The 27821-nt window shown below is 40.4% G+C and overlaps 1 protein-coding gene across 1 annotated transcript; it reads right to left on the bottom strand.

Annotated features, from left to right (window-relative positions):
• Window positions 1-24120: 24120 nt before the first annotated feature.
• Window positions 24121-27148, bottom strand: TAS2R1 (taste 2 receptor member 1). The gene has a single exon (XM_015139731.3). It carries the CDS (start codon window positions 26824-26826, stop codon window positions 25927-25929), a length of 900 nt encoding a protein of 299 aa, XP_014995217.1. The 5' UTR covers window positions 26827-27148; the 3' UTR covers window positions 24121-25926.
• Window positions 27149-27821: the final 673 nt, after the last annotated feature.

Below are 27821 nucleotides of genomic sequence, written 5' to 3' on the forward strand. Positions count from 1 at the left end.
CCATGATTTTCTAGTTTCCATTCTGGTTCTCCTGTTCCTGGTAGGGATAACAGAGAACACTATCTTTCTCTTTCTTCAAAGATTCTGTCCCGTGAGAATGTTCCTCTCCAGTGATCTAGTATAAACTGCACCATCCAGCTCTACTCACGGTTTCGCTGACCACAGATTATTTGTGACATAGATTCTTATTTCTCATTTCTCCTGTGATGTTATACCCTGTGTCAAGCACAGAAGAAATAATGGAAACTACATTCACCTTTATTTTCCAAGCTTGATAGAACTATAGTGATGTATAGCAGTTGGCATCAAAAGATGAAGGCACAGTGAGACATTTGGTTTAGTAATCAAAGAGGTGAATGAAATAAGATGGAACACCAAGTTTGAGACTAATATTTACACAGTGGTATAACCCAATGGTGAGTTGGATATGTTTTTTTAAAAGCCTACACATTTTCTTCTGCATAGGACATCAGACAATGAAATACAAACATGTAGAGTTTTTTGTTGTTGTTGTTGTTGTTGTTGCTACAATCAAAGCTAGAAAGGTTTAGAGTGTTTTCTTAGTAAACAGTCTTCATATGGTTAGGAAGAGGTCTTCAGGCAAATGTACCATTTCTCTATAGGAGAAATTTCTCTTTCTTCTAACAACTGCTGAATTTAGTTTTCAGATATTAAAGTGTGGAAACCAAATGGACGTCCATCAAAAGGATTGAATTGGTGCAAAAATGAGTGACTTCTGGACCTCTCTTTATGGCTGCTTTGAGAACTACTGCATCTAAAACTGGACTACAATAGAAGGTATAGATCCAGCAAAGGAACATACTGGGGACTAAGAGGGGCAATTTTAAGCATGTAGGTGATCTCAAGGAGGCTGATCTCAAGTAGGCAGACCACAAAGGATCTAAAGTCACCAACAATGTTGCACAAAGATGTCAAGAGACACTTGCACGGGCTGCATGGATGATCATCCTTGCAGGTCTATGAGTGGGGTAGGGCTATCGGAGGCTCCCAGTTCAATAAAGAGAAGCAAGTACAGAGAAGAGGGCCTCTGTTATTCACAGGACCAATACTGAAATCAGTTCCAGATACGTTTGAGTAGTAATAGTTCAACAAGAGATGGATTCCATGGGAAAGAAACTTGCAAAAGACTAAGAAGAGAAGCAAGTTTATCAATATGCAATCAGGACTGTATCCCACAAATGAATGCTATAGTTCATCTCTTCTTTCAGGACTTACTGAGGATTTGCTACATGGATTCACCAGGTCAGCACTCGGCATCAATGCAGCAGTATCCCTTCAGCAGTATCCCTGAAGCTAACGTTTCAGTGGGAGAGCAGGTGGTGACCCTTCTGTAAAGCAGGTGAGGGGCTGAAGAACGGAGAGGAAGGGGGTGGAGTTTTCCATAGTGTGTTCATGGAAGGCTTTGCTGAGTGATACAGTGAAAGGAAATGAGTTATGCAAAGATCTTGGGGTGAGACGGGAGGAAGAGGGAATATTCCAGGCAAAGAGACTGTGACAGTTAAATTTTGGCGTCCACTTAACTGAATTAAGGAATGCCTAAAAGCTGGGCAAGTATTGCTTTTGGGTGCATATGTGGGGGCGTTTCCAGAGGAGACTGGCATGTGAGTTGGTGGACTGAGTGGGGAAGGGCCACCCTCAATGCAGGTGGGCACCATCCAATCAGCTGGAGGCCCGATAGAAGAAAAAGGCAGAGGAAAGGTGAATTCACTGTCTCTCCTGGAGCTGGGACACCCTTCTTCTCCTGCCCTTGGCAATTAGAATCATAGGCTCTCTGGCCTGTGGACTCCAGGACTTGCACCAGTGACCTCCTTGGATTCTCAGGCCTTTGGCCTCAGACCGGGAGTTACACCATTGACTTCCATGGTCCTCAGGCCTTTGGACTGAACTTCTCTAGTTCTTCAGCTTGCGTATGGCTTATTTTGAGACTTCTCTACTTCCATAATCTCATGAGGCCCTTCCTTTAATAAATCCCAACTGTCTGTTTATCTATCTAGCTAATCATCATCTATTTTCATTGTATTGATTCTTTCTGGAGGACACGGACTAATATAAAGAGTAAGTGCAAAAATCCTGACTTGACAGTCAGAGTTGCAAGTTCCAGCAACAAGAACATTGGTGAATCTGGGACAGGGGTATTGAAGGAGATGATGTCAAAGAGACAGACAGTGGCTGGACATGTGTGGCTCTGTAAGGGCCTCCCACCCTTCATGTGATGGAATTCCACCCTTCAGTGTGGGTTTTGTAAAGGGAAGTGATGCCATTTGATTTCTCTATTAAGAAGGTGGCTACAGCTGCTAATAAAATCCATTCTGAGATCACCAAGTGTAAAACCCCGTGCATTTCATGAAGCATTTTACTTGATGCTCACGGCAACCCCATAGGAGCTCACTTATTATATTCTTGCCTGGAGTCACACAGACAGAAAATGACTGAATTTGGAGTCAAACCAAGACTTGTAGCAGTAGAATAGCCACAGTACAGCATTGCATCACAAGGGAGTATGGGTGAAAGGGCGAGAGTAACTCAGCACAGAGACAATTAGAAAGAAGTGAGGTCCAAGGGTTGGTCTCAGCTGCCATCACCAGACAGCATTGCAATGGGGATTGGGACCTGAAACCCTGGAATGGGCTCTAGTTCCATTAGCTCGTACTAGTTTGCTGGCTGAGATAAGCCATTTAAATCAATCTGGACCTGCTGCTTCACAAATAAGGTTGCTGAACTCCAAGACCCCAAGTTACATTTTGCTCTCAATGATCCATATACTGTATAAATGAAGTATTACATTATCAAAATATTTTATATTGAATTTTATTATCGTTTATTAGGTTTTATAGAATTAAAAATTATAGGAGTAGAAAGGTCTCGATCAGCTAGCTCATTTTATTTATTTTTAGCTTTGTGGATGAAAAATAATGAAAACCACAAATAAATAAAAATAACATCTTTGCAGCCAGGCACGGTGGCTCATGTCTGTAATCCCAGCACTTTGGGAGGCTGAGGTGGGTGGATCATCTGAGGTCAGGGGTTCGAGACCACCCTGTCCAATATGGTGAAACCCCATCTCTACTAGGAACACAAAAATTAGCTGAGCATGGTGGCACACGTCTGTAGTCCCAGCTACTTGGGAGGCTGAAGCAGGAGAATCTCTTGAACCCGGGAGACAGAGGTTGCAGTGAGCTGAGATCGTGCCATTGCACTCCAGCCTGGGTGACAGAGTGAGACTCCGTCTCAAAAAAAAAAAAAAAAAAAAAATTGCAAATATGTATTAATATACATTGCATACACAGACATGTTTCATGTACAGACACACTTGTACACCCATACATGCACTCCCCCAGCCACCAATACTTCTGTGTCATAAACTCCACTCCAGTGTGACTGGTGCTTCCTGGAGCTCCACCAAAGAGTTCCTGCCACAGCAACCCCTGATTTTACCCTTCGGAGACAATCACTGTCTAAATAGGTTGGCTCTATCTCTTGTGGACACTGACCATGTTTTACAGGCTTCTCAGCATCTTCGAACACCCTTGGGTATGTCTGGGGAATTTCTAGCCTTGCGAGTCCCACCTTCCCAAAGCAGACCCCAAAGGACTGAGAGTTGCAAATTTGACAGCTGGGTCCCAGAAGTTTCCAGGCTCCACCAAGCTGACCCTCACTCCCCAGACTCTCCTTTGGGAAGGATCAGCCTGAGGAAGGAGGCTCCACTGGAATCTACCTTTGGTGGGGGCATCTGACTCCTGGAGGTGACAGCTTGCCGTTCTAGCCACTGGAGCAGATGCAGCATGAGACGCAGGGCAGCAGCAGCTGCATCCAAGCTTGACAGCGGGGCAAACCGTAGCATCCCAGGCTTGGGGGTGGCGGGAGGGGGTGGGAGGACTGTCACTGTCAGGCCAACTCCTACAAGCAGAGAGCCTATTCTCTAGGCCTCTTAAGGATGTCGTGGACTCCCCAGTCTACTCTTTTTCGCTGAATCCACCATAATGAACTATTTTTTACTTGTAACTAATAAAACGGTGTGATCCTGACTGCCCAACGCTTGTTGAGACGTGTCTCCAGAGCCGATACACATTTAAGCAACATGTATTTTTATACTTAACAATGGAACTCAGCTGTACATCCTGGAAAGCTTAGACCCATTCTTTCTTTCTGACTGCCCCATGGTATTCGATGGTATTGTATTGGTGCCCCATACTTTGCTTAACAAGCCCCCTATTGCTTTACCTGTAAGAGATTTTTGTTATTTCACTGTTCTATACAATGTAGCCTGACACACATTGGTCTTTTTCAACTCACTCTGTGGCTTTTGTATAGATTACTAACAGTAAGATTGCTGAAAGATTATATACGCACAGTAAAATTCTTAACATATAAAAACAAATTTTATTTTCAAAGGTTATTCTAATTTATACCTGTACTAAAGATTTATGAAGACACCGATTTTTCCCCATACTCACTAATACTTGATGTTATTAGTTCTTTGAAATGCTGCCATTTTGAAAGGCAAAATTTCACCTCATTTTAATTTATATTTTAAAAATTATTAGTTATTTTGAGCATATTTTTACATAGTTACTGGCCATTTGTATTTTTCTTCTGTTTTGCCTATTTATATTTGCCCATTTTCTAGTTTTTTACTGATAGAGATCACATTATATGTCATACATAATATATAACACATATTGCAAGTAATTTATGTATATTCTGTTGCAAATATTTTCCCTAAGTCTCTCATTTATCCTTTAATTTTATTTAGGGTATTTTCTACTACACAAAAGTTCTATTTAGCACTTGCTGGAATAATTCAACTTTAGAGAATTTAACAATGTAATTAAGTAAACTAATCAATAATTTGAGTAAAAAAAAAAATCACATCAAATCCAAAGGAAAAAATAATGATTGAATTGAGACAAAAATGATCATTAAAAACTTTAAGTAAAATAAAATATTTGATTAAATGCTTTAGATAAAACTTTAAAAAAACTTCTTAAGAGGAGTTTTGAATGCTATCAGAAGTCATTATGAAAACACTACACTAAATTGTATAATCCTAAATGCATTCTGACTGAAGTTGGAAGCATGACAAAGTGTAGGGTATCTCCTTACTATAACTCAATCGTGTTTGGGAGGTTTTAGCTAATGCAATCAGATAGAATTAAGTGACTGATGTAAACTGAAAAAGAGATAAAAGCAGTATCACTCTTTGCAGATAATATGATTTTACTCCTAGAAAATGTAGGAGGTAAAACTAAAAGAAAACCTTTTAGAACTAATTTTCCTTTAAAAAAATTCACAGGAAGGTGTCATTGTGTTAAGTAGTGACTTTGAAACCCTCAACAGCTTTCCTCTATGCTAGCAGTAACTATTTAGAAATTAAAATGGTAAAAGTTTCTATTCATGACAGCTACTAAAAGTACAAATGGCCAAAAATAAATTTATCAAGGAATATACAAGAGTAGAATGTATACTTCAATATTAACATTTTATTGAAGACATAAAGACTTCAGTAAGTGGAGACATGTCATATTCCTGTATGGGAAGACTCAACATCATAAAAGCTTCTCAAATCAATGTATACGTTTTATGCAATTCTAATCAGAATTCTAATGAATTGTTTATATATTATGGTCCTGCTTTTGAAACTGGATAAATTGATTGTAAATTTCATATGGATGAATTACCTTGATAATTTCTAAGAATGTTTTGGGAAATTATATTTCAGGTATTTAAGTGTATGTTAGAGCTACTCTAGTCAAAACGATATGTTACTAGTATAGGAATAGACAAATTGATGACCAAAACAGAACATAGAGTCCATTAACCAATCCCAAAATACTTGTTTTTTTATGGTAAATGGTACTTGAACAAATAGCTAATAGCTTAGAAGAAAAAATATGCATTTATACTAAATTACAAAATAATTTTTAGCTAGATTAAAGATCTAGTGAAAAGATAAAATCCATTTAATGTAATAGTAAAATATAGGAGTTATGTTTTTGTTGTTTAGCCAAGTCGGGGAGGTAATTCTCACTAAGTCTGATAACCTGGAAGACACGCCAAAAAAACAAACAAAAGAAAAAAAAAACTCACCTGATCTCTTTGATTATATATTAACCCCACCATACTATAGGTTAGGATATAAGACCTATAAGTGGAAATAAGTAACTCATGCAAGATCACTCAACTTGGCAGACAGAGAAAATTAAGGGCTAATCAGATGGTCAGAATGTTTAAGTGGTATGAGTTACACACTTTTCTCTTTCCCAGTCATTCATAAACTTTAATGAACATTAAAAACCACCTGGAGTGCTCATTACAATTTACCTGACTCCCATTTCCAGTTTCTAATTTAATAGATCAGATTAGGGACTGAAAATTTACATTTTTAATAAGCTCACAGGTAATGTCGGTGCTGCAGAGTGTAGCCTCACTTGGAGTAATAATTTGCTATGCAACTTCCTTCAACAAAAAATCATGCCGTATATATATATAAACTTGGATGTAATCAAAGAGCATACATTTTATTCCAAGTTATTTTAGGGGTACAACCATGTTATGGGCTAGTGAAAACTTAGGCTGGAGGGGTAAACAGGTACGAAGAGTCAACTCAACATCAAACTCCATCAGGGACAGAAGTATCAGGTCAGGTTGAGGTTACATAAAAGCAACATAATTAAGATATTTTGTTTATCAAAAGAAAGTTATATTAGTGAAAATGGCAGTGCAATGATGTCCAAAAATCTCTTCTCCATAAAAGTGATGAGAAAACTGGTAAAAGTTGTCAGAATCAAATTTTTCTGAACTCTGGAAATTAACCAAGGCTTGGAGTAACATGGAGAGGGTTCATTCAAGAATAAATGGCTAAATTTCAGGAAGGCCAGTGAGCTTACGGCATTTAATAGTCTCATTCCCTGCTCTCCAGGTGCACAGCAATCTTGTAAAATAAAACTCGGCATTCCTATTGCAGGCTGGCAGAACCCCCAGAGGTAACAGAATGAAGTTGGAGATCTTACACAGCTCCACTTCCAAATAATTGCTCTTTAGAAAGAGACCTATTTCATGGTTTCCTGGAATGTTCCCACTTACAAGGCTGTCTGTATCTGACCTGACTTAGAGACTGCCCGATACAGAAAGCCTTCTCCCCAAGGAACATTTGTTGAGGACAATTAACAGGCACATATTTTAACTTTGTAGCTGCTTGAGGTGGTGAATAGCATTCGAAACAACCAATACGCTAGCCAAAAAAGCTGTAAAAAGAAAAGCTGGGGCATGAGACAGTCCTAGGAACTTAGAAAATCCTGACCTATTCCTGGGAATCTAGAAGGTCATATGTATGTCAGTATTGGCCACACGGTCCAGGCTGTGTGCATGCTGAGGAAAGACCTGAGAAGGCCGTCTGCTCTCACCTCTAGCTGACCTTGAGGCTCTGTGCAAGCAGAAAGGGAAAGCTAGGCAATATTGTCAACTGCCTGACTGAGTGTTGAAGAAGTGTTCTAACACATGAATACAGCTCCTTGGCAGAAACAGGAAGATTTATTTGTTCCAGACATTTGAGGAAACCTCTATCTAATCATTAGCTGTAGAGACTTTAGTAGCTACACACGGAAAAGAATACAGACTTTGCAGAATTAGTTTAGAAAAATCCCTAAATAAACAAAAATAACTAACAACTACAAGCAGCAATAGCTATAAACCTGGAGTGGGGAAGGTCTAATTTTTCTGGCTGTCAAATTACATTATTTTAAATGTCTAGTTTCCAACAAAAATTGTGAGACATGCAAAGATACAAGAAAGCATGGTTTACATGCAGTTGGAAAAACAAGCATTCAGTAGAAATTGTCTCTGAAGAACCCCAAATGTTGTGTTTACTAAAGAAATACTTTAAATAAGCTGTTTTGCTCAAAGAGCTAAAAGAGAAAATGTGTCTTTGCTTGAACATTTTTGAATATGTTCAAAGAGCAAAAAGAGACAATGTCTAAAGAACTAAGGAAAAGTATGATGTGTCAGCAAATAGAGAATATTAATAAAGAAATAGGACTTTTATTTGGAAAAATCAAATAGAAATTCTGCAGTTAAAAAGTACAATTAATGATATGAAAAATTCACTAGAAGGCTCAATAGCAGAGGTGAGCATGCACAGGGCTCAATAGCAGAGATGAGCATGCAGAAGATAGAATAACAGAACTTGAATATAGTCAATAGAGATTATGAAGTATGAAGAACAGAAAGAAAAAAGAACAAAGAAAAATGAACACAGCCTCAGAGATCTGTAGAACAACATTAAGATTACCAACAACATGTGAATAATGGGAAACTCAGAAGAATTGGAGAGAAATAATGGGGCAGAAAGAACATTTGAAGAATTAATGGCTGAAAATTTCTCCAATTTGTTAGAAAACATTTAGCCACACAGACAAGTAGCTCAATGAATTGCAAGTAAGATAAACTCAAAGAGATCCACAGGTATATACATCATAATCAACCTGCCAGAACCCAAATACAAAGAGATAATCTTGAAAGCATCAAGAGAGAAGCAATTGACCATGTACAAGGGATTCTCATTTAGATTACAGCTGATTTCTAATCAGAAACCACAGAGACCAGAAGGTAATAGGATGACATATTCAAGGTGCTGAGAGAAAAAAAAAATGTCAATTAAGAATTCTATATATGGCAAAGCTAGGCTTCAAAGATAAGGAGAAATTCATATTTTTCCATTTTTAGGAAAACTTTGTGTAGCCACCATGGCTCTGATCTCATCTTGAATTGTACTCTCAGAATTCCCACATGTTGTGGGAGTGACCCGGTGGGAGATAATTGAATCATGAGGGCGGTTTCCCCCACACTGTTCTCATGGTAGTGAATAAGTCTCACAAGATCTGATGGTTTTATCAGGGGTTTCCACTTTTGTGTCTTTCTCATTCTCTCTTTGCCTGCTGCCATCCATGTAAGATGGGACTTGCTCCTCCTTCCCTTCTACCATGATTGTGAGGATTCCCTGCCCGTGTGGGACTATAAGTCCATTTAAACCTCTTTCTTTTGTAAATTGCCCAGTCTTTGGTATGTTTTTATCAGCAGCATGAAAACAGACTAATACAGGCTCGCACCTGTAATCTCATCACTTTAGGAGGCCAAGGTGGGAGGATCACTTGAGGCCAGGAGTTTGAGACCAGCCTGGGCAACATAATGAGACCTCATTTCCATTAAAAATTTAGAAATAGCTGGGCATGGTGTTATGTTCCTGTAGTCCAAGCTACTTGGGAGGCTGAGGCAGGAGGATCACTTAAGCCCAGGAGGTCGAGGCTGCAGTGAGCCATAATCAGGCCACTGCACTCCAGCCTGGGCGACAGAGTGAGACCCTGTCTCTAAAAAATAAATACACACATACAGAAATAAAACTTAAAAAACAAGATAATTTGTCACTAGCAGACTTACCTTACTAGAAATACTAGAGGGAGTCCTTCAGGTAGAAATGAAAAAACACTGGACAGTAACTTGGATTCATGTGAAGAAACAAAAGACCAACAGTTAAGGTGATAACACAGGTAAATATAAAATACATGATCATTGTAAGTTTTATTTGTAACTCTCTTTTCCTTTCTAATTTAAATGACAACTGAATAAACAATTATAAATTTGTTGATATATAAACAACGGATAAGGATGACACTTGTGATAATAACAGCACAAAAAAGGGGGGAGAGAATGAAGAGCAAAGTTTTGTGCACTGTTGAAATTGGTATGAATCTGAACTAGTTTGTTATAAATTAAGATGTGACTTGTAATCCCCAGAACAATTTATATGAAAATCACTCTAAATATATGGTAAAATACATGAAAAGAAAAGTAAATGATACACTAGAGTATATTTAACAAAAGAAGGCAGGAGTAGAAGAACAAAAAGACATGAACATATAGAAAAAATAGTGAAATGTCAGACTTAAAGACAAAGTGAACATTCTTGTCTGTGGTACAAGGATTGAGATGGATTGATGCAAACAACAGATTGCCAATAGCAGGAGATTCATAGGGATGAGGAAGGAGCAGGAGAGAAATACTCCTAGAAGGAAATCCATTGTGTTAAATCCTGTACCTCAACCCCACCAGGTAGTCCCATTTGTCCCCCCTGCAGGCTCTTGAGCTGTTCCTACCTGCTCCAAGGCTGGCTCCCACTCAGTAGTGGGTTTACCATAACGAGAATGAAGCTTACAGTAGGAGACTTCCTTCAGAGATTCGGGGATGTGGCAGATTCAGGCACTGGCCAGGTACATGGAGCACTGCCCCAGCCCAGGGGTCAGTCACCATTACACCTTGCTGGTGAGAGGCTACAGGAAAAGCCAGAGCACTGGCAGCATTGCCTTGGATCTCGCAGCCCCAGTAACAGTCTGCCCCTTTTGGACTGATGGAGCATCCCGAGCTGGTAATTTACTTCATGGAGATGGATCTGAAGGATGCTGCTCTTCTCCCTGCTTGGGATGGACCAGTCCTGCAAGAACAGGAAGTTTAGGGCAAGGGTGTGGGAAACTGGATGGTCACATCCTGAGAGATTGGGAAATTAAAGGCCCAAGTCGTCTGAGGGCTTAGCCTAATTCTCCATCTCTCACAACCCCCTAGAGCCTCTGGTCCCACTAGAGGCTCTGAGGGCTTCCTTTGACTCTGCACCCCTCCTTAGTCCCCAAAGAAGAACCCGCTGAGCAAGAAACTGCACAGAAAGTCACCATCGTGCATTAACCAATTATGAGAGATAAAACTGAGAGAAGCTTTTCTAAATGATCAATAATAACAAAAATTCTGTCAACCCTGCTAGAGGAAAGATGGAATTAGCTTTCTATTCTCTCTGCAGAAAATGATATGACAAAACTGTTGTCCTAGGAAGAGGCAATAAAAGAATATGCAGGAAAAAAAAAAAAAAAAAAAAAAAACCACAGAGAAATGAGTATTACCGAAGTGTGTCAGGCAGTCAATGACAACTGCTAACAATTTCATGTTGTTTTTCTGGATTTAAGATGTTTGTGATATTTGGTAGCTTTTTAGTATTTAAATTTGCATGATTTTTTTTCTTGTTCATTATCTAATTCTGTATTCTTTTTTTTTTCTAAAGTGGCTTACAAATTGCATAAGCTTTAGACCACAAACACCTCCAGCTGGGCCTCTTCCCACTGCTTATGGAAGACCCCCCAAGGGCCCACAGGGGAAAGCAGGCCTCTCGTCTCAGCAGAATCTCCCAATTTCTTGTTATTTGGTTGGTCAGTGTAGTCACTTATAATTAAAAAACATTTTACCTTATCTGTTTTGTCTCCTTTGTAGTCACTGGTATAATTTGTTTTTGTCTTCTTCTTCTTTATTTAATAAGCTATGTTAGATTATTTATTTTATGAGATTTTCTTTAAAAAAGTTTTTGCTTTTATAGATTTTGTTTCCTTGTTATCTAATTCAATTTCTACTATTATCCTCTTTTACTCTTTCTGCCAAAAAATACAGACCAGATTTTAAAAATCAAAACAAAAAGCTATGGCTACAGCAAGGATGAAGGCCAAGTCTTCACTCCCATGGAAATTTTCTTCCAGCTAAGGTGAGGTAAGAAAACAAATTAATAGCTGAATGTATAATTTATTATTCCAGCTAACGTGAGGTAAAAAACAAATTAATAACTGAATGTAGAATTTATTTTCAGGTGGTGACTGGTACTGTGAAGAAAAATACATGTAGGTAAGTGGATATGGAATGATGGAGGTGGCATCTGCTTTAGATGGGATGGTCAGGGAAGCACTTTTCAGGAAAGTGACACCTGAGCAGAGACCTGAGTAGGTGAGGAAGAGAGCAAGACTGTGTGTGTTCTGGGCAAAGGGAGAGCAAGTGCAAAGACCCTGTGGTAGAAATGGGATTGGAATGTCCTAGGACTCGCAAGAAGGCCACCGTGTGCCATGCAGATCAAGTAAGGAAAGCAGAGAGAGAGGTTCCAGAGCTCAGATCTTATGTAACCCTACAAACTATAGGGAGAGTACAATTTTTATTCTAAATACAAAAGCAAGACAACAGAGAGTGTGGGGCTGGAGAGCGCTGAGGCAGATAGACGTATAAATCTACAACAACCGCTGGTAGGAAAACCTCCCTTGCATTTGACTCTGCTTCTCAGAACTTGCTTGTTGGTCCTAGAAGCACAAAGGAGCTGGGTCCCACCAGGAACAGCTGGGCAGCAGTGAGTGCTGGAAAATGAGAGAGGAAGAGACAGATGGATGAGGATTAGAAGAACCCTCCAACGGGTCCAGCTTTGAATGTGAGGTGGAAAGTGGGAAGGTGAATGGAGAGTCACTGACACAGGGACAAGTGCTAAGACTCGGAACAGGGGGCAGAAAACGCTCAGCAGAAGTTAGAAGGAGTCTCTCTTCTGCCGTTATTATTCATTTGTTCCACAAGTAACACACGTCATTTGTAAACATATTAGAAAATACAGATAAAGAAGAAAAAAGTCATTTTAAATTGCAAATCTAAAGATTGTTAGACTAAATTGCAAACCTAAAGATTGTTAGATTTGCAATTTAATTGTTAATATTTTGGTCTGAACAGTTCCATCTTTCCTACACATTTACATATATATAAATGTATATATACATATATATAATGTACATTTTTTACACAAAATCATATTTGCATTATACTCTAATTTTTGCATTAAATATTTTATAAACATCCTCATGTCAATAAAGGTAGGTTACTCTTAACATTTTTAATAAGTGCAGGAAGATTGCTCTGTATATTTTTACTATAGTTTATCTAAACACTTCCCTGGTCATTTAGGTTTTTTTCACATTTTGCCTTCATAAACAGCCACGTAACAGAGCTCTCTAAATTTAGATGCTGGGCACTTGTTGTTTCTTGATACTAAATACCTACATAGGCTATCGCTAGGTTAAAGAAGTAAAGATTTCAAACCTCTAGATATATTGGCAAGCAATTCTCAATAACTATTGACTTAAAAATTCCCCCAACATTGTGTTGCTACTACCCCCACACCATCACCAGTACTAGCTACTTCACTATTTTGCATTTTTGTTATCATCAGGTCAACTGTGACACTACTTAATTGTTGTATTAGTTTTTACTTTTGTTACTAATTTTCATGTACTTATTCATCTTTCTGGAACTGCCCAGTTCATATCTTTTGCCTACTCTGTTGAGCAGGCTTGTCTTTTTCTCATTGTTTTTGAGAGTTCATATTATGTTTATAGTAATTCTATTACATATGTTATGATGGTTTCCCAATTTTTTTTTTAATTTTTTTATACAGAGTCTCACTCTGTTGCCCAGCCTGGAGTGCAATGGCACAATCTTGGCTCACTGCAACCTCCACCTTCCAGGTTCAAGTGATTCTCCTACCTCAGCCTCCCGAGTAGCTGGGACTACAGGCGCCCGCCACTACATCCGGCTAATTTTTGCATTTTTAGTAGAAATGAGTTTAGTAGAGATGAGTCACCATGTTGGATAAGCTGTTCTCGAACTCCTGACCTTGTGATCTTCCCACCTCAACCTCCCAAAGTGCTGAGATTACAGGCATGAGCCACCGTGCCCGGCCCCAATGTTCTATTACCATGGTGAGATTTTATTTTATTTTAAATTTTTTATGTAATCAGACCTATGAAGTTTCTGGTTGTAACGTCCAAGTTGGAAAGACTTCCCCTGCCCCAGAGGTCTATCAATACTCATTTTATATTTCTCCTGGTAAAGATTTATATTTACATTTTAACTTAACTGGCTACCCTAGTCCTACTAGCATTACAGTGAGAAACAATTTAAAAACAAAGTCACCCCGTTCCACCAACATCCCTCCTTACACCAGCATTCCCCGTTCCACCAGCCTCCCTCCTTACACCAGCATTCCCCGTTCCACCAGCCTCCCTCCTTACACCAGCATTCCCCGTTCCACCAGCCTCCCTCCATACACCAGCATTCCCTGTTCCACTAGCACTCCTTGCGCACAAGCTCTCTTCCTGAATCTGTCTTTTTCTCGTAGGTTATAGAGTGTCCTGAGAGTAATTAATCTCCAGCGCTGACAACAGTGAGGCTCAGCAGGCTCCAGTCATATAAGGCACAGTCCCTAAGGCTTGCTTCTATCTTTCCTCAGGGGAGGGCTGTCCCCAGCTCCTAGAGTGGCCCCTTGTGTCTTCTCACACACACAGGGAGGAAAAAGATGAAGGAATGACACTCCTCTTAGCCTGTCTATTTGACTTGACCTTTCCCTACATCTGTCTAAAGTCATGATGGATGGCCATACTGGAGTCACTGCTAGACTCTCCTCAGAAGACTGTCTGGACCACCAGTGACCCTTAACACAGACAAGTATGTGCTGTGGAAGAGTAGCTTCTAGACTTTTCTTCTTCCTCTGCAGCCACCCCCATTTAGTATATGCCCCCAGAAGGCAATCAGGGTATCAAATCATTCCGTTTGAGCTTTAAAAACAGTGCTTTTTAAAAACAACGAATACAAGGAAGAGGTAAACGTCTTAATCCCCACAGACTGTTGATCTTCTCTTGAGATTTCTGTTCAAATGTCACTGTGAATTTTCTACTCCCTAAATTTATTAAACCAACAGCATTCCCAGAGCACATGTACGTACTCGGTATTATTGAAATGCTGTCACTTTGGGGAGAGAGCAGCTGTTTCTTGGAGGCAGTAAACAATGGTTTTCAACAGGAAGCAGGAGAAAACATGTCCGGAGAAAACTTTCTGGGAGAAAAACAAACACTGACTAAGTTTGATTCTGGTCAAATGACACAGTTTTGTTTTATCTAGAAAGTGATATCACAGAAACTCCATGTTCTAATATTTAATTATGTGATTAATACAATGATCACAGATTACTTCATTACAAAATTGTTACTCTACATATATACTGGTCCATTTGCAAAGTAAAACACATGAGTTCCTCTATCAGTGTTGTTCTTGAAGGCAGGGGTAGGGTGGGGTGGGGGGAGCAATTTTGCCTGCCAGGGACATTTGACAATGTCTGGAGGCATTTTTTTAATTGTGACAACTGGGAGGGGTGCTACTGGCATCTAGTGGCTAGAGACCAGGGATGTTGCTCAGCCTACTACAATGCTCAGGACAGCCCCTGCCGCTGCTCCCATCAAAGCAAAGAATGACTAGCCCCAAATGTAAATAGTATCGAGAGAAAAGCGATGGAGAGCAATTAGGAAAGGCATCTCCTACACATTCTCTCTGATTTTCTCGCAGTTTAATGCAGGAAGAAAAACATTGACCTATGCCCAGAAGGACACTAGTGATGCAAGAAAAGTGGAACCCTAGGAGGCAGGAATCATTGCCTGCTGATGGGAAGGTCCTGGGAACATGGAGTATTAGAACCATGTTTATGGGGGCCTAGTCCAGTCCCTCACCCCGGGTCTTGTTCCCTCCATGTCACGACTTCAGTGCCCTCCACACTGTAAAAGTCACCAGTGAATGGCGTGTGAAACTTTCCAGACTTTCTTTGGTTGGGCGCATAGGTGCATGTCAAGTGTTGTTGAACCCTGGTCTCGGGTCGGCTCAGCTCAGCAGCTTGAGCTCCTTATCAAGCTCCATCTTCAGCTCCTTATCATGCTCTTCCTCTCCACCTCCTTTCTTCTTTTCTTCTCCTGGTTAAGGTTAAGAGCCTGCAGTCCCATCCACCCCTGCTCCAGGAAAACCTCAGCAACACTTCTCTGGTCTACTCAATCCCTTCTTTCCTAGGGGCTCTTTCTCTTCATCTGTGATCTCCCAGGAAGCAAAGTTTCCCTTGAACCCATCTACCATCCTCTCCCCAAGGCTCCAACTCACCTTCTTGCAAACATGGTTTCAGCTATCTCCTCTGTCATTGATAATAATGTGTGCCATGCACTGTGCTAAGAATTTGACCCTCAATACCCTAAGGAGGTCAACATTGCTATTCAGCCCATTGTACAGATGAGTTTGAAAACCTGGGTTCAAACTGTGGCCGTGGCAGTCACTCAGCCTCTGAGTCTCAGATTCTCTATTTGTAATGGGACCAATAACATCTTCCTTGGTACTCAGGTTTTTAAAATATAGGATCAAGTGAATTAAAGCACATTATCATCATCATCACCATGAGTGCTTTCATGTATTGTTGATTCGATATTAATTTCTAAAGAAACCAAATAAGGAGACAAGGTAAAATCATTTAACATATTCCTGACTTCCTATCTGTGTCAAGACTGAGGAAATCACACACAGGGTCTGTTTCCCTATGCCCAGCCCATCAACAACAAGCCCTCAGAACAGGGACTGTGCAATCGATCACCTGAGCCAGAATCCTCATGGCTGAGTGACTGCAGGCAAATTATACCTTCCAGTAATCCTGTTTTCTTATCTGGAACCTGAGGATGAAAATAAGGATGCCTTCCATGCTGTTGGGAAATTTATTCAATTAATCTTTTACGATGAGCTGAGGACAGAGCCCAAACCATGTTACACACAAGGTATGTAGCCAATCTTACCACAGCTCTAGGGAGAACTTGCAGTAAGCAACGTCACTCTCTGAAACATCCATGCTTATGGCCATGAGCCTTCTCTGTCCGCTGCAAGCAGCCCCCAAGTCTCTGGCCTCTGCTGTGCCTCTTGGAGAATTTCTGTCTCCTTCCATGGCCACCCAGGCCCAGCATGCATTGGCATCCCCCATGTGCCAACCTGCATGCCAAAGGCAGATGTGGAAGGTCCAGTGACTTGGGTAATCTTGGTAGGACACAGGGGGTGCAGAATCCTTCACATGCTAATTTTGGAGGTCTCTAACTTGCTGAGATTTATTGAGAAAACGTAAAAGCTAATTAGGTTCTATGTCAGGCCCTAAGAAAAAGGCTTAAAAAATGAAGATGAAAAGCAAAAGTTACTGGATAATTATTTTAAGAGAGAGATTTGCAAATTAAAGTCTCTCTCTTTGCACCTACTAAATTAGCAAATGTTAAAGAATAAGATATTAACTAGCAATGTTGGCCAGGATATAAAACACCAGCACATTGGTGCACGGCTAGTGGAAATGCAAATCCATACGATTCCAATAAAAAGAAATTTGCCACTGCATTTCGTAGCCATTGATCCAGTAATCCTCACTCTCGGAACCTTTGTTAGTGAAATTGTAAACAGTAAGAAAAAAATCCACAAAGGTGCCCACTACATATTATACATAACACTAAAAATGGGAACAAACGCAATGCCCCTAAATAAGGAAGTTGATAAGTAAATCTATTAATTCATATTTCCAACAAATATTTACAAATTCCTCCATTTCTGAGTTCTCTGCTATATCAGCTCAATAAAATATCTTGCAGTCATTAAAATGATCAATAATAAAATATTTAATATAAGAAGTGAAATGAAATTCATAAAAATATACTTTTGCCATGATTATAATGATGCAAAAATTAAATATTTTTATTTGCAGTGTTTGAATGGGAACATGGACAAATCAAAATTGCTCATTTATTAAGATGGTGAATTCTAGATTATTTTCTTCTCCACTACTTGTTATTCATTATTACATTATTTGGAATGAAGAAAAATCTTATTAAAGATGTAAAAAGGCCGGGCATGGTGGCTCACACCTGTCATCCCAGCACTTTGGAAGGCCGAGGCGGGTGGATCATCTGAAGTCAGGAGTTTGAGACCAGCCTGGATGACGTGGCGAAACCCCGTCTCTACTAAAAATACAAAAATTATCTGGGCATGGTGGCAGGTACCTGTAATCCCAGCTACTCGGGAGGCTGAGGCAGGAGAATCGCTTGAACCCGGGAGGCGAAGGTTACAGTGAGCTGAGATTGCACCATTGCACTCCAGCCCGGGCAACAAGAGCGAAACTCTGTGTCAAAAAAAAAAAAAAAGATGTAAAAGTCCCCATTCTTGCAGCCCTGTGTGAGCCCTGCTCTGAGTCTCCCACTGCCGATCATAACTCTCTGCACATGAGTAGCACAAGCGGCCTGGGTCTTGCTTGACCATGGCCACAGGAGGGCTCAGCCTGTGGACCTGAAGCTACTTTCCCTGGAAGCCCCTGCTTGTTTCTCCGGATTGCTCTGCTGTACTTTATTTTTGCTCTCTCAAATACGATTTAAAACCCCAAAGAGAATACATTGGAGAGTCATTTCACAAGAAGTCTAGTCATTCTATTCCTATAAAAACAGGGAGATAGCCATTCATCTTGGGATCCCTCTGGGCATTCTTTAGAAGCAGCAAAGCTCAGCCTATAACTGACAGGCTCCGCTCCGCACATTCCAGTGGATCTGGGTGCAAAAGCTGACCAAGCAGCTGCGATTTGCAGGGGGTGGAAACCTGGAATGTAACAAAATACAAAGCATGGGAAAAATGTGTGGCATTTTCAGTTTAAATTGGCCAGCTGAGCTAGCTGAACTAAGCCCTGGCTAAACTCATACGGTGGCAAGGGCAGCTATCCCCAAAGATAAGCCCTCTGAGAGTGCCTTGAGAGGGTTTATAGCTATAGATATGGAAACCAGTCCCACCCAAGAAGACATTTTTATTTTTAACATTCTGGAAGCATGCCATCTGTAATGAGTTTGTTCACTCTGAATGAGCTCGAATGATTGAATCAGTCTTTAAAATTCTTGACTACAGGCAATCAAGCACAACTTTGATGCCCTGAGGGGTTAGAGTTTCTATTCCCTGACCATTTGCTCCAAGCACTTTCTGTGAAAGAAAGGAAAGGAAAGGAAAGGACAGGGGAGGAGAGGGGAGGGGAGGGGAGGGGAGGGGAAGGGAAGGAAAGCAAAAAGAAAAGAAATATGCTTTTTAGGTTTCAGTTTGACCCTTAAGATGAGTTTCAAACTAACCTCATTTTAAAGACAACGTTCATGGACTTGGTTTTTTTTTTTTTTTTTTTTTTTTTTTTGCTGTATTTCAATCACTGCACATGCTTGTGTTCAATGGCCTGTAAAATGTCTTGTGTACTCGGAAAGGAGAAGGAGTTCATATTGGAATGGCCATTGTCTATTTGGATTCTAAAAGTATCTGGGCGCACAGTATTTATCTGTTAGCCTAAACACAGTATTTATCTGTTAACCTATAACATAACCTGATTCTAATGGGGAAGACTAATTGAGGTTTAATCGTGAGTTCATTCACAATGGAGATTCGGTCACCTGTGTTTTCCCTGTGAACAGGACCAGAGTATCCTGGTAGAAGTACACCTCGTTCTTCTCCTTTTCTTTTTTGGTAGAATTATATTTTTTATTGTGGATATATATATGTGTTATATATTGTGTATACATATACACACAATAACATTTACCATTTTAGTGTATAAGTCAGTGGCCCTCAGTTGTGTAACTATCACTACTATTTCCAGAAGGTTTTCACCATTCCAGACAGAAATTCTCTATCAATTAAGCGATCACTCCCCATTTCCCCTGCCCCCTAGCCCCTTGTAACTTCTCTTCTGCTTTTTGTCTCTGATTTTGCCCTCTATGTGGGATGGTACAATATTTGTCCTTTGTGTGTGGCTTATTTCTTTTAGCATCATGTCCTTAGGGTTTATCCATGTCGTGACATGTATACAAACTCCGTTCCTTTTTAAGGAGTGTTCCATTGTATTAACATGCGCTTTGTCTCCGCATTCATCTGTTGGTGACATTTGTTTTATTTCCACCTTTTGACTACTGTGAATAATGCTGTCATGAACATGGGTGCACATGTATCTGTTCCAGTTCCCGTTTTCAGTTCTCTTGGATGCATATCTAGGAATGGAATTGCTGAGTCATGTAGTCATTCTATGTTTAACTTACTGGGGAACTGCCAAGCCACTTTCCATAGTGATTACACCATTTTACATTCCCGTATGGTAGGATGATTTTATCCCTTCTCTGAGGAATTCCATATCTCTCCTTTTTACACCAGGCTTGGCTGCCTGATTTGCAAGTGGATATGACAAAAGTTTTAGACCTCCTCAGTCCCCATTGTTTTCACTCTTTCCTCTAGCCTGTCCCAAACAGGAGCTGCTCCTGCAGGAGTGTGAACAGTAACAGGGCTGCTGTACAGCCACAGCCAGTGCACAACACAAGTGAGAATGAACCTGTGTCTTGGAGGTGCTGCCGTCCTGGCGTCATTTTGTCCTGCAGCAAAAGCAACTCCACGTACCTTTGATTGTTCCCTTGGCCTCTCCTCTTTTCACTTGTGCATGATTCTCTGTGGGGTTTCTGCTGCCTTTCTTTGCCAGGTACTTTTACATGTGCTGTTTCCTTTTTCTAGAATTAGCTGTCCTCCAAAACCTGTGACTGATTATTAGGGGGAAGCATACAAAACTGTCATCGTTGCAGATGGAAAGTCATCAAAGTCTAGCAGTTTCCTCCGGCTAACATAACTAAAAACAACAATGGCAGCAGCCAGGCATTGTGCTGGGAACTGGGTTCCACTAACCACTCAGCTCCTCTCATTAAGCTTGGAATGATTCCTAACCCTATTATGAAGATGAGGAAATGCGAGGCTCAGGCTCATCAGGTCACTTAGCTCATTAGTGGTGGATCTAGACTCCAAATCAAGCTCTTAATTAGGACCCTCTACTGTTCAACGTTTTCCCTCCTGTGCACTCCTCTCTTCTCTAGAGGGGCTGCTGGGGATTCCTCGTGACAGTACTTATTACAGTCCCCATTACCTGGAGGTTACATTCATGTGTGCTCACAATGGTGAAGAAGCTTAGCCAAGCATGTGGTTTGTATTATTCTTAATCCCATTTTGCAGAGGAAGAAATTGAGACTCAGTTCATGACAGGGCTTACTGCATTGCACAAAAGTTGCCTAAATCACCAAAATAAGCAGGCACGGTTCCAGGCAGGAGAACTGAGGAGACTGGGTTGCTGGCTTTGTCAACGCAGCGCTGTGACTTGCCTACGGACTAATGACTTTCCTCTCAACAGGACTACATATATCCAGTCAGCCTCCCAATCTAAAATGTCACACTCTAGGTTCCCTCTCATCCCACAGAGCTGCTTCTGCACACCCACCAGGAACCGATGCTGCTGAAAACATCATACCTCATTATCAAAGGCATAAGCCCTTAGTTCAGGAATTTCAAATATTTTAGCAGATAAGCAGTGGTATTTTGGAGACTATTAATCATGAAACTAAACTTCCTGACCAAATCCTATATCTGGTCAATGTTTCTAGAAGCCACCAGGCTGCGTTTCAAGTGAAGTAAGACTTAGTAATTTACAATCGCAAATGCAGCATCTGCTGTTCAAATGGGTGGGTTTTTTGCCAGAGGACAATCCATGTATTTAGTGATATAAGATCCTACTCCACTGTTAGCCGCTTATTTAATTTCTACACTCCTTTTCATCTGTTCATCCTCAGAAGAATCTGAAATTTCTCCAGCAGCTGTGGAACTGGGGTCATTCAAGCAGTGCCCACCAAGTGCCAAGTCCAGTCTAGCTACAGGACTTAGTCCCTGCACGCTCCCGAATTCAAATTCCACCCGGCACACTTACGTGCGTGCTTATCTTGTAGGACTTACACCGATCCATGGGAGGGAGAGAGTTTAAGTCATGGACGCGAAAGCTCTCTCTAAAGAGCATGCATTCCAACTTCAAAAATAGAAACAGAGTTACGCTGTACCTTTTTTCCTCAGAAACGTTGAAGTTTAAACAAAATGAATCTTTAGTATTTTAAAAATTGACCTGGGCCAGGCACGGTGGCTCATGCCTGTAATCCCAGCACTTTGGGAGACGGAGGCAGGCAGCTAACCTGAGTCTGGGAGTTTGAGACCAGCCTGGCCAACATGGTGAAACCCCGTCTCTACTAAAAACACAAAAATTAGCTGGGCACTGTGGCACACGCCTGTCCTTCTAGCTACTTGGGAGGCTGAGGCAGGGGAATTGCTTGAACCCAGGAGGTGGAGGTTGCAGTGAGCAACCCAGGAGGTGGAGGTTGCATCACACTCCAGCCTGGGTGACAAGAGCAAGGCTCTGTCTCAAAAAAAAGAAAAAAAAAAATTGACCTGTCGTCAGAATTTGAAGCAATTTTTGATTTAATATTATGTTTATGATCTTGTGGAGAAATGTTTAAAATAGAAACAATATAAAATGCCAAAAATAATAAAAGGAAATCCACACTTCATTGATTTCATTGATATAAATACGTTTTCAATTTTAGGATACAATTGCCAATTCCTGATCCCCAGTCAAAAAGATTAAGTAGATCCAGATGTCACAGATATGAATCCACATGTTTATATCTTGAAAACAATCATTATTTTAATCCTACCAAGGTATAAGTTGCTGTATTAGTGAGAGAGAGAAACTAGTTTTGTGTAGAAAGACAGCAGTGAAGATGGCAGTGAAACCCATGTCCATGAGGTATCTTGAATTTGTATTGACTGTCCCCAAATCTTAATGTTTTCAGCTTATTGAGGAAATTTTCCTAGTACATGCCCTTCTCCTGGCATAAAGTTTTCCTAGAGAGTCTGCATTTAGGTAACAAAGAATATTAATAATAAAAAAGGAACTTTCTACTGATCTCAAGCTTGTGTTAATACAATGTTCAGTCTAACTCCGAACTCATTCCCTAGCAAAACCCTCTTTAAAACATGTGGGTCTCCCTGCCCTCGTCATTTGGATTTTTCTCCATTATCGGTGCCATCTCTCTGTAACATCTGTCTCCCCTTTGATTGCCAATGTGAATTTCGATGGTCTGGCTGGTTTCTTCCTCTCTTGCGTATTTCTGAGTACCTGTTTCTCTTCTCACCCAAAGAGGTATAACTCTACAAGGACAAAAGTTATGGAAACTATATTTTCAAACCTAAAATCACAATATCCTTAGCATGAGAAGTATGCCTGTACTTAAACATACAATGGGGCAAAACATTTGAACTGTCTGAAACACCTGGGATGCCTGGTCATCAGCCTGAAGAAGACAGATGGCAGACATTAGATGTCTTTCTAGCACCTTCTTGTCCGTAGCACTGTATCTTCAAGTAATTGTTACACTTGAATGAGTGGCTGAGAATTTAAAGGCATTTATCATTGGTGAGGCTTTTGAACTTATGTTGAACATTAAATTTTGACTCTCTCTATATATAGACACATATAATTTATTTTTTTTAGAGTCTCACTCTGTCACCAGGCTGGAGTGCAGTGGCACGATCTCGACTCACTGCAAACTCTACCTCCCAGATTCCAGTGATTCTCCTGCCTTAGGCTCCCAAGTAGCTGGGATTACAGGTGCACACCACCACACCTAGCTAATTTTTGTGTTTTTGGTAGAAACAAGATTTTGCCATGTTGGCCAGGCTGGTCTCGAACTACTGGCCTCAAGTGATCCACCTGCCTTGGCATTCAAAGTGCTGGGATTACAGATGTGAGCCACTACATCCGGCCAACATTTATATTCTTAACAGTCTATTTCTAGAGCCACCACGCCCAGTCAACGTTTATACTCTTAAGTCTTTTTCTATAAGCATACAGATTTAGCCTTCTCTGTTGGTGTTATCATGTTCAGTCAGTGGAGATTGTGCAGAACCCCTGGGACTGGGGACTGAAAAAGCCAATGATAGAATAGAGACTGGGACAGAGTAAGATAGCCCTTCTCTCCTGATTTCGGTCTGCTCGTTGAACTTCCATCTAAAGTGGAATGGAAAAAGACTGCTGGTTCCCATTTCACTAAGAGTCAGCCTCCTAGTGCAGAGTCTATTTGGAAGCTACAACCAGAAGCCACTTAACTGAGCAGCAAGCGCTGAATCTCCTCGGGGAGCCACAGGATGTAGAGGAAGTGTGGCACCACCACGTCCTGCAATCAGCAGTCAACTGCCCTCACCTACGGGCATGCCATTCCACAGCCAAGACTCCCCAAGGCCATAATGTCCAGCCCCATCTCTAAAACTACAAGAGTGAGTACAAAAAGATGTTGCACCATGATAGAGGTCAACCCACTGTTCAATGTGGAAAAAAGCAATTTGGCAAAGCTGGTGAGTGCAGATAAGCGTGGCTCCAGAGAGACAAAGGCTCAGTCTGTTTTGCTTCTAAATTTGAGCAATTAGTGTCCTATGCAATACTCATCAACTCAATAGCTAGGCAACATTTCTGGAAGAAATATATTTCTAGGAAAGTAGACTATGAAAATGTTTTTAGAATAGTTTGTTTTATTATGAATTCTTTTTAAAGCATTTCTTGATAACAGTATACGAACCTAGTCATCCTTAATAGTTATCTAATTAGCTAACATTATTAAAGCAGGAGTTGCATGAAATAGAATCAGAATTTAATATCAGAAGAAAAAAAAAACGCATGAGACTTGTATCATGACAAATTTCTCCCTGAATGTTTGAAATTGCTCCCACTCTTTCAGGTACACATATCACAGGTTCAAGGAACAGGATATTCTCTGAACTTGAGACAAATAAAACTGACTTTTCTTTGTCCTTTCCCCCAATCAGAAGCAATAATTACATCCAGGATACAACTGATCTTCCCACAGTTGGCTTCCTGAGTGCGTGATTAGCTACAAACCTTCCTACCTAGTGGGATGTGGGAAAATGAAATAGCAGGAAGATGGAGGCTGACATTTTGCTCCTTGGGGAATGAAGTGTGAAACCCGTGGGAAGTTGAGAGTACACTCAGAGCTTAGTTCCCATGCCCAAGAAGATAAGTATGCCCCTGAATCTTCTGAAGCTAAATCCTTCATTTGTGTATTATAACCAGGCCTGTATGGCTTGGGTTAGAAAAGCTGTATTTGGGTTCCTATTACTGGTGATGGGCAAATCTAAACCTAAACCTACTTTGCATCATCGCACCTGAACTACAAGTTACAGCTAAGCTTGAGAACATTTTTTGCTTCATTTACTTGTCTGGAAGCAAAATGGTTCTGAAGCTGCTTTGGAAATACATAAGTATATCTATCTCCATAATTATCTATCTGTCTGTCTGTCTATCTATCTATCTATCTATCTATCTATCTATCTATCTATCTATCTCTTAGTATTCAAAATCTCAACCAAAGAGAAAATGCATATGTGACTTCAAGCAGATGGAGACACCCCCAGCCCCAACCACCTACTGATGTTGCTTCATTGGGAAGACATGCAATGCAGGAGAAGTTCCAAATTTCCACCCTTGGCTGAAAGGGTCTCAAAGTCAGGCACACAAATACAAAGTAAAACATCTTTGCAAGTTATTGTCTGTTCAGAGTGCACAGCTAGGAGAAATGGAAAACAGGCATTCAGCCTTCGACTCATCCTCCTCCTCCTCCATCTGTCTTCCCCTTTATCCTTTGATTGGCCATGTCACCATGGCATCTAGACTCTCTGCAGAATGAAGTAGTAGAATATGCTTATAAGGATGGAGAAGGCCTGCTTGTCTTTGCTTCGTTTGTGATCTGAGGAGAAAGAATGGCTCCATTGCCTGCAACTCCAACAAACAGAGCAGAAATAATATCCAGGTAGACTAGAAATGAACAGTCAGCCCGTTAAGGTCAGGATAAATCATCGAAGACTAGGCGTCAGAGAGTCATGGACCATACAGCATTCATGTGTCCTTCTGATATCACAAGTTCAAACATGTGCTTTTCTTTTTCACCAAACTTTTAACTATGAAATAATTGTAGATATGAATGCATTTGTAAGAAGGAATACAGAAAGACCCTGGATCATTTACTCAGTTTTCCCAATGGTAACAACTTGCAAGATGATAGTACAATATCACAACCAGGATATTGACATTGATGTAATCCATCAACATATGTTGTGCTTTCAAAATCAGTTTAACTGCTTGAAAAAGTAGCAAATCCATAAAAATACCTCAGGCTGGATAAACAGCCTGAAGGGGATGTGTTGTATATTTATAAACAGGCTGCTTTGTCTGGCTGAGGGAAGTGTGGCCGGCGTGGGTAAATCATTAAATCATGGGTTCTATAAACTGATCAAAGTTCTCTCTCACTGACAGCACTTACTGTGGCAGAGGAACTCTTTTGTATTTTGTTTCAATTTAGGATTTCCTAAAATTAAGATGAGAGAGTGTCCAGAAGGGTATGTACCAATCACAAGGATGCAGAACAGAAAGACGAACCTTTTGACATGAAACTTTAGAGAAGAGAGAAAAGCTTTTATCAGGTAGTGGGAGATGTAGAGGATCAGGAAGGACAGGATGGACAGCAACGCGCTGATGTGGGCACCCCTGCCAGGAACCCTGCTGCCAGCCACTGTGTTTCTCATTTGCCGGGTGTGCCTCCCCAGAGAGAAAATCAAGAGCAGAACAGCAACAAGGAAGATAAGTAATGGCACTAAGAGCTCAGCAACAAAAGAGAAAATCTGTATAGCCTGTTTAACTTCTATTTGAATTGTGGCATTTTGGAAGAAAAGGTTCCTTAAGAAGTACGGGACCATAAACCCTGTATATTTGCTATGGAAAATACAAATCACAGATACATATAGCAGAGACCCCAGGATCATCCACGGGACTAACTTGGATATCCTCATCTTCAACCAGACGAAGAGTGGGTGAGGGACGCTGGCAACCTTGGCACAGTAGAAAACGCCGAGCCATGTGGCAAGCCAAAGTTCCAATTCATTTACAAATACGATAAATGCACAACTCGCAGAACACGTGATGAATTCTATCAAGAAGATAACAACCACATTAATGTAGAAGATGAACAACTGCAGAAAAATTCTAGAAACCGCCAGGCAAGAAAGAAGAAGATCCAGCGGAGCCATTTTTCTGTGCTTGATCAAGTCAATGCCATTCACCACCACAATGATGCCATTCGTGAAAGTCCCAAGAAGAAATTGTATCACTGCAAAAAGAAAATAGATAATCAGGTGTGACTCTAGCATTTTAGGAATAAAAAATTATTTACTTAAAAAATAATGCAGTTATAGAGCTTTGGACCAGCTGGGTTATTCACGTTATTCTTCAATTAGATCAGGATTCCTCTGGAGAACAAGACAAACAATAAAGGCATGAGGCAGGAAGGTTGTGTATATTTGTTTATGTCACTGCTTTCTCAATTTAGTTCTGAGACAGTCAAATAAGGAGGAGATACTCTAGCAACAATTTGCTTCTTATTGATGGCTTTTGCATTTTACAGGTTTACCTAGCTTTCAAAGTCATCACAGGCAAATAATGCAATCAGACACCTTCAGATGGCTGGGAGAACGGCTCCTCCACAGTAATTAGTCAAAGATACTCAATTCTTCATCTCTACTACAAATAATTGATTTTGTCTACAGGTGTGATTCTACTTAATGTTATCTGTGTACTCTTTTAAAATACATATTTTTGAAATTTTCACTTCCGTTATGATGATATAATACAACCAGCAACACAGGACTCCTGAGTAGTTCCCCAATATGCAATGGTTGAGCAATTCAAAACTATCTATAAAATAGTTATAGAATAAAACATACATAATAAAACAAAAGTATCACTAAGTATAAAAGCAAAGTAATTAAGCTTGCACATACGTGTGTACACCAGGTCAAAGGCCTAAGGGAAAGTAAGGTGCAATGAAATGAAGACAAGCACTCAGCACTGCTCACTCTGGTCAGCATCTGCAGGGTAATTCAGGGGTTAAAACCTTTTCTCTCTTATTTTTTCCAAAACTATGAGAGTTTTATGACATGAGCTAGTTGTTCTAGTAGAAAAGTAAAGATAAAATAGTACATGATTAAATTTGTTGCTTTCACTGTCTAACGCACTATGAAAAATTAACTTGGTATCTCTTAATATGTATACCATGCCACCTGTAATGCTGAAGTGGGTTTTTTCAGTCTTCACACTATTGACATTTTGAGCTAGATAATTCTTTGTTAGGGCAGGGGCTGTCCTG

Source organism: Macaca mulatta, chromosome 6 (genome assembly GCF_049350105.2).
Source record: "Macaca mulatta isolate MMU2019108-1 chromosome 6, T2T-MMU8v2.0, whole genome shotgun sequence".
NCBI lineage: Eukaryota > Metazoa > Chordata > Mammalia > Primates > Cercopithecidae > Macaca > Macaca mulatta.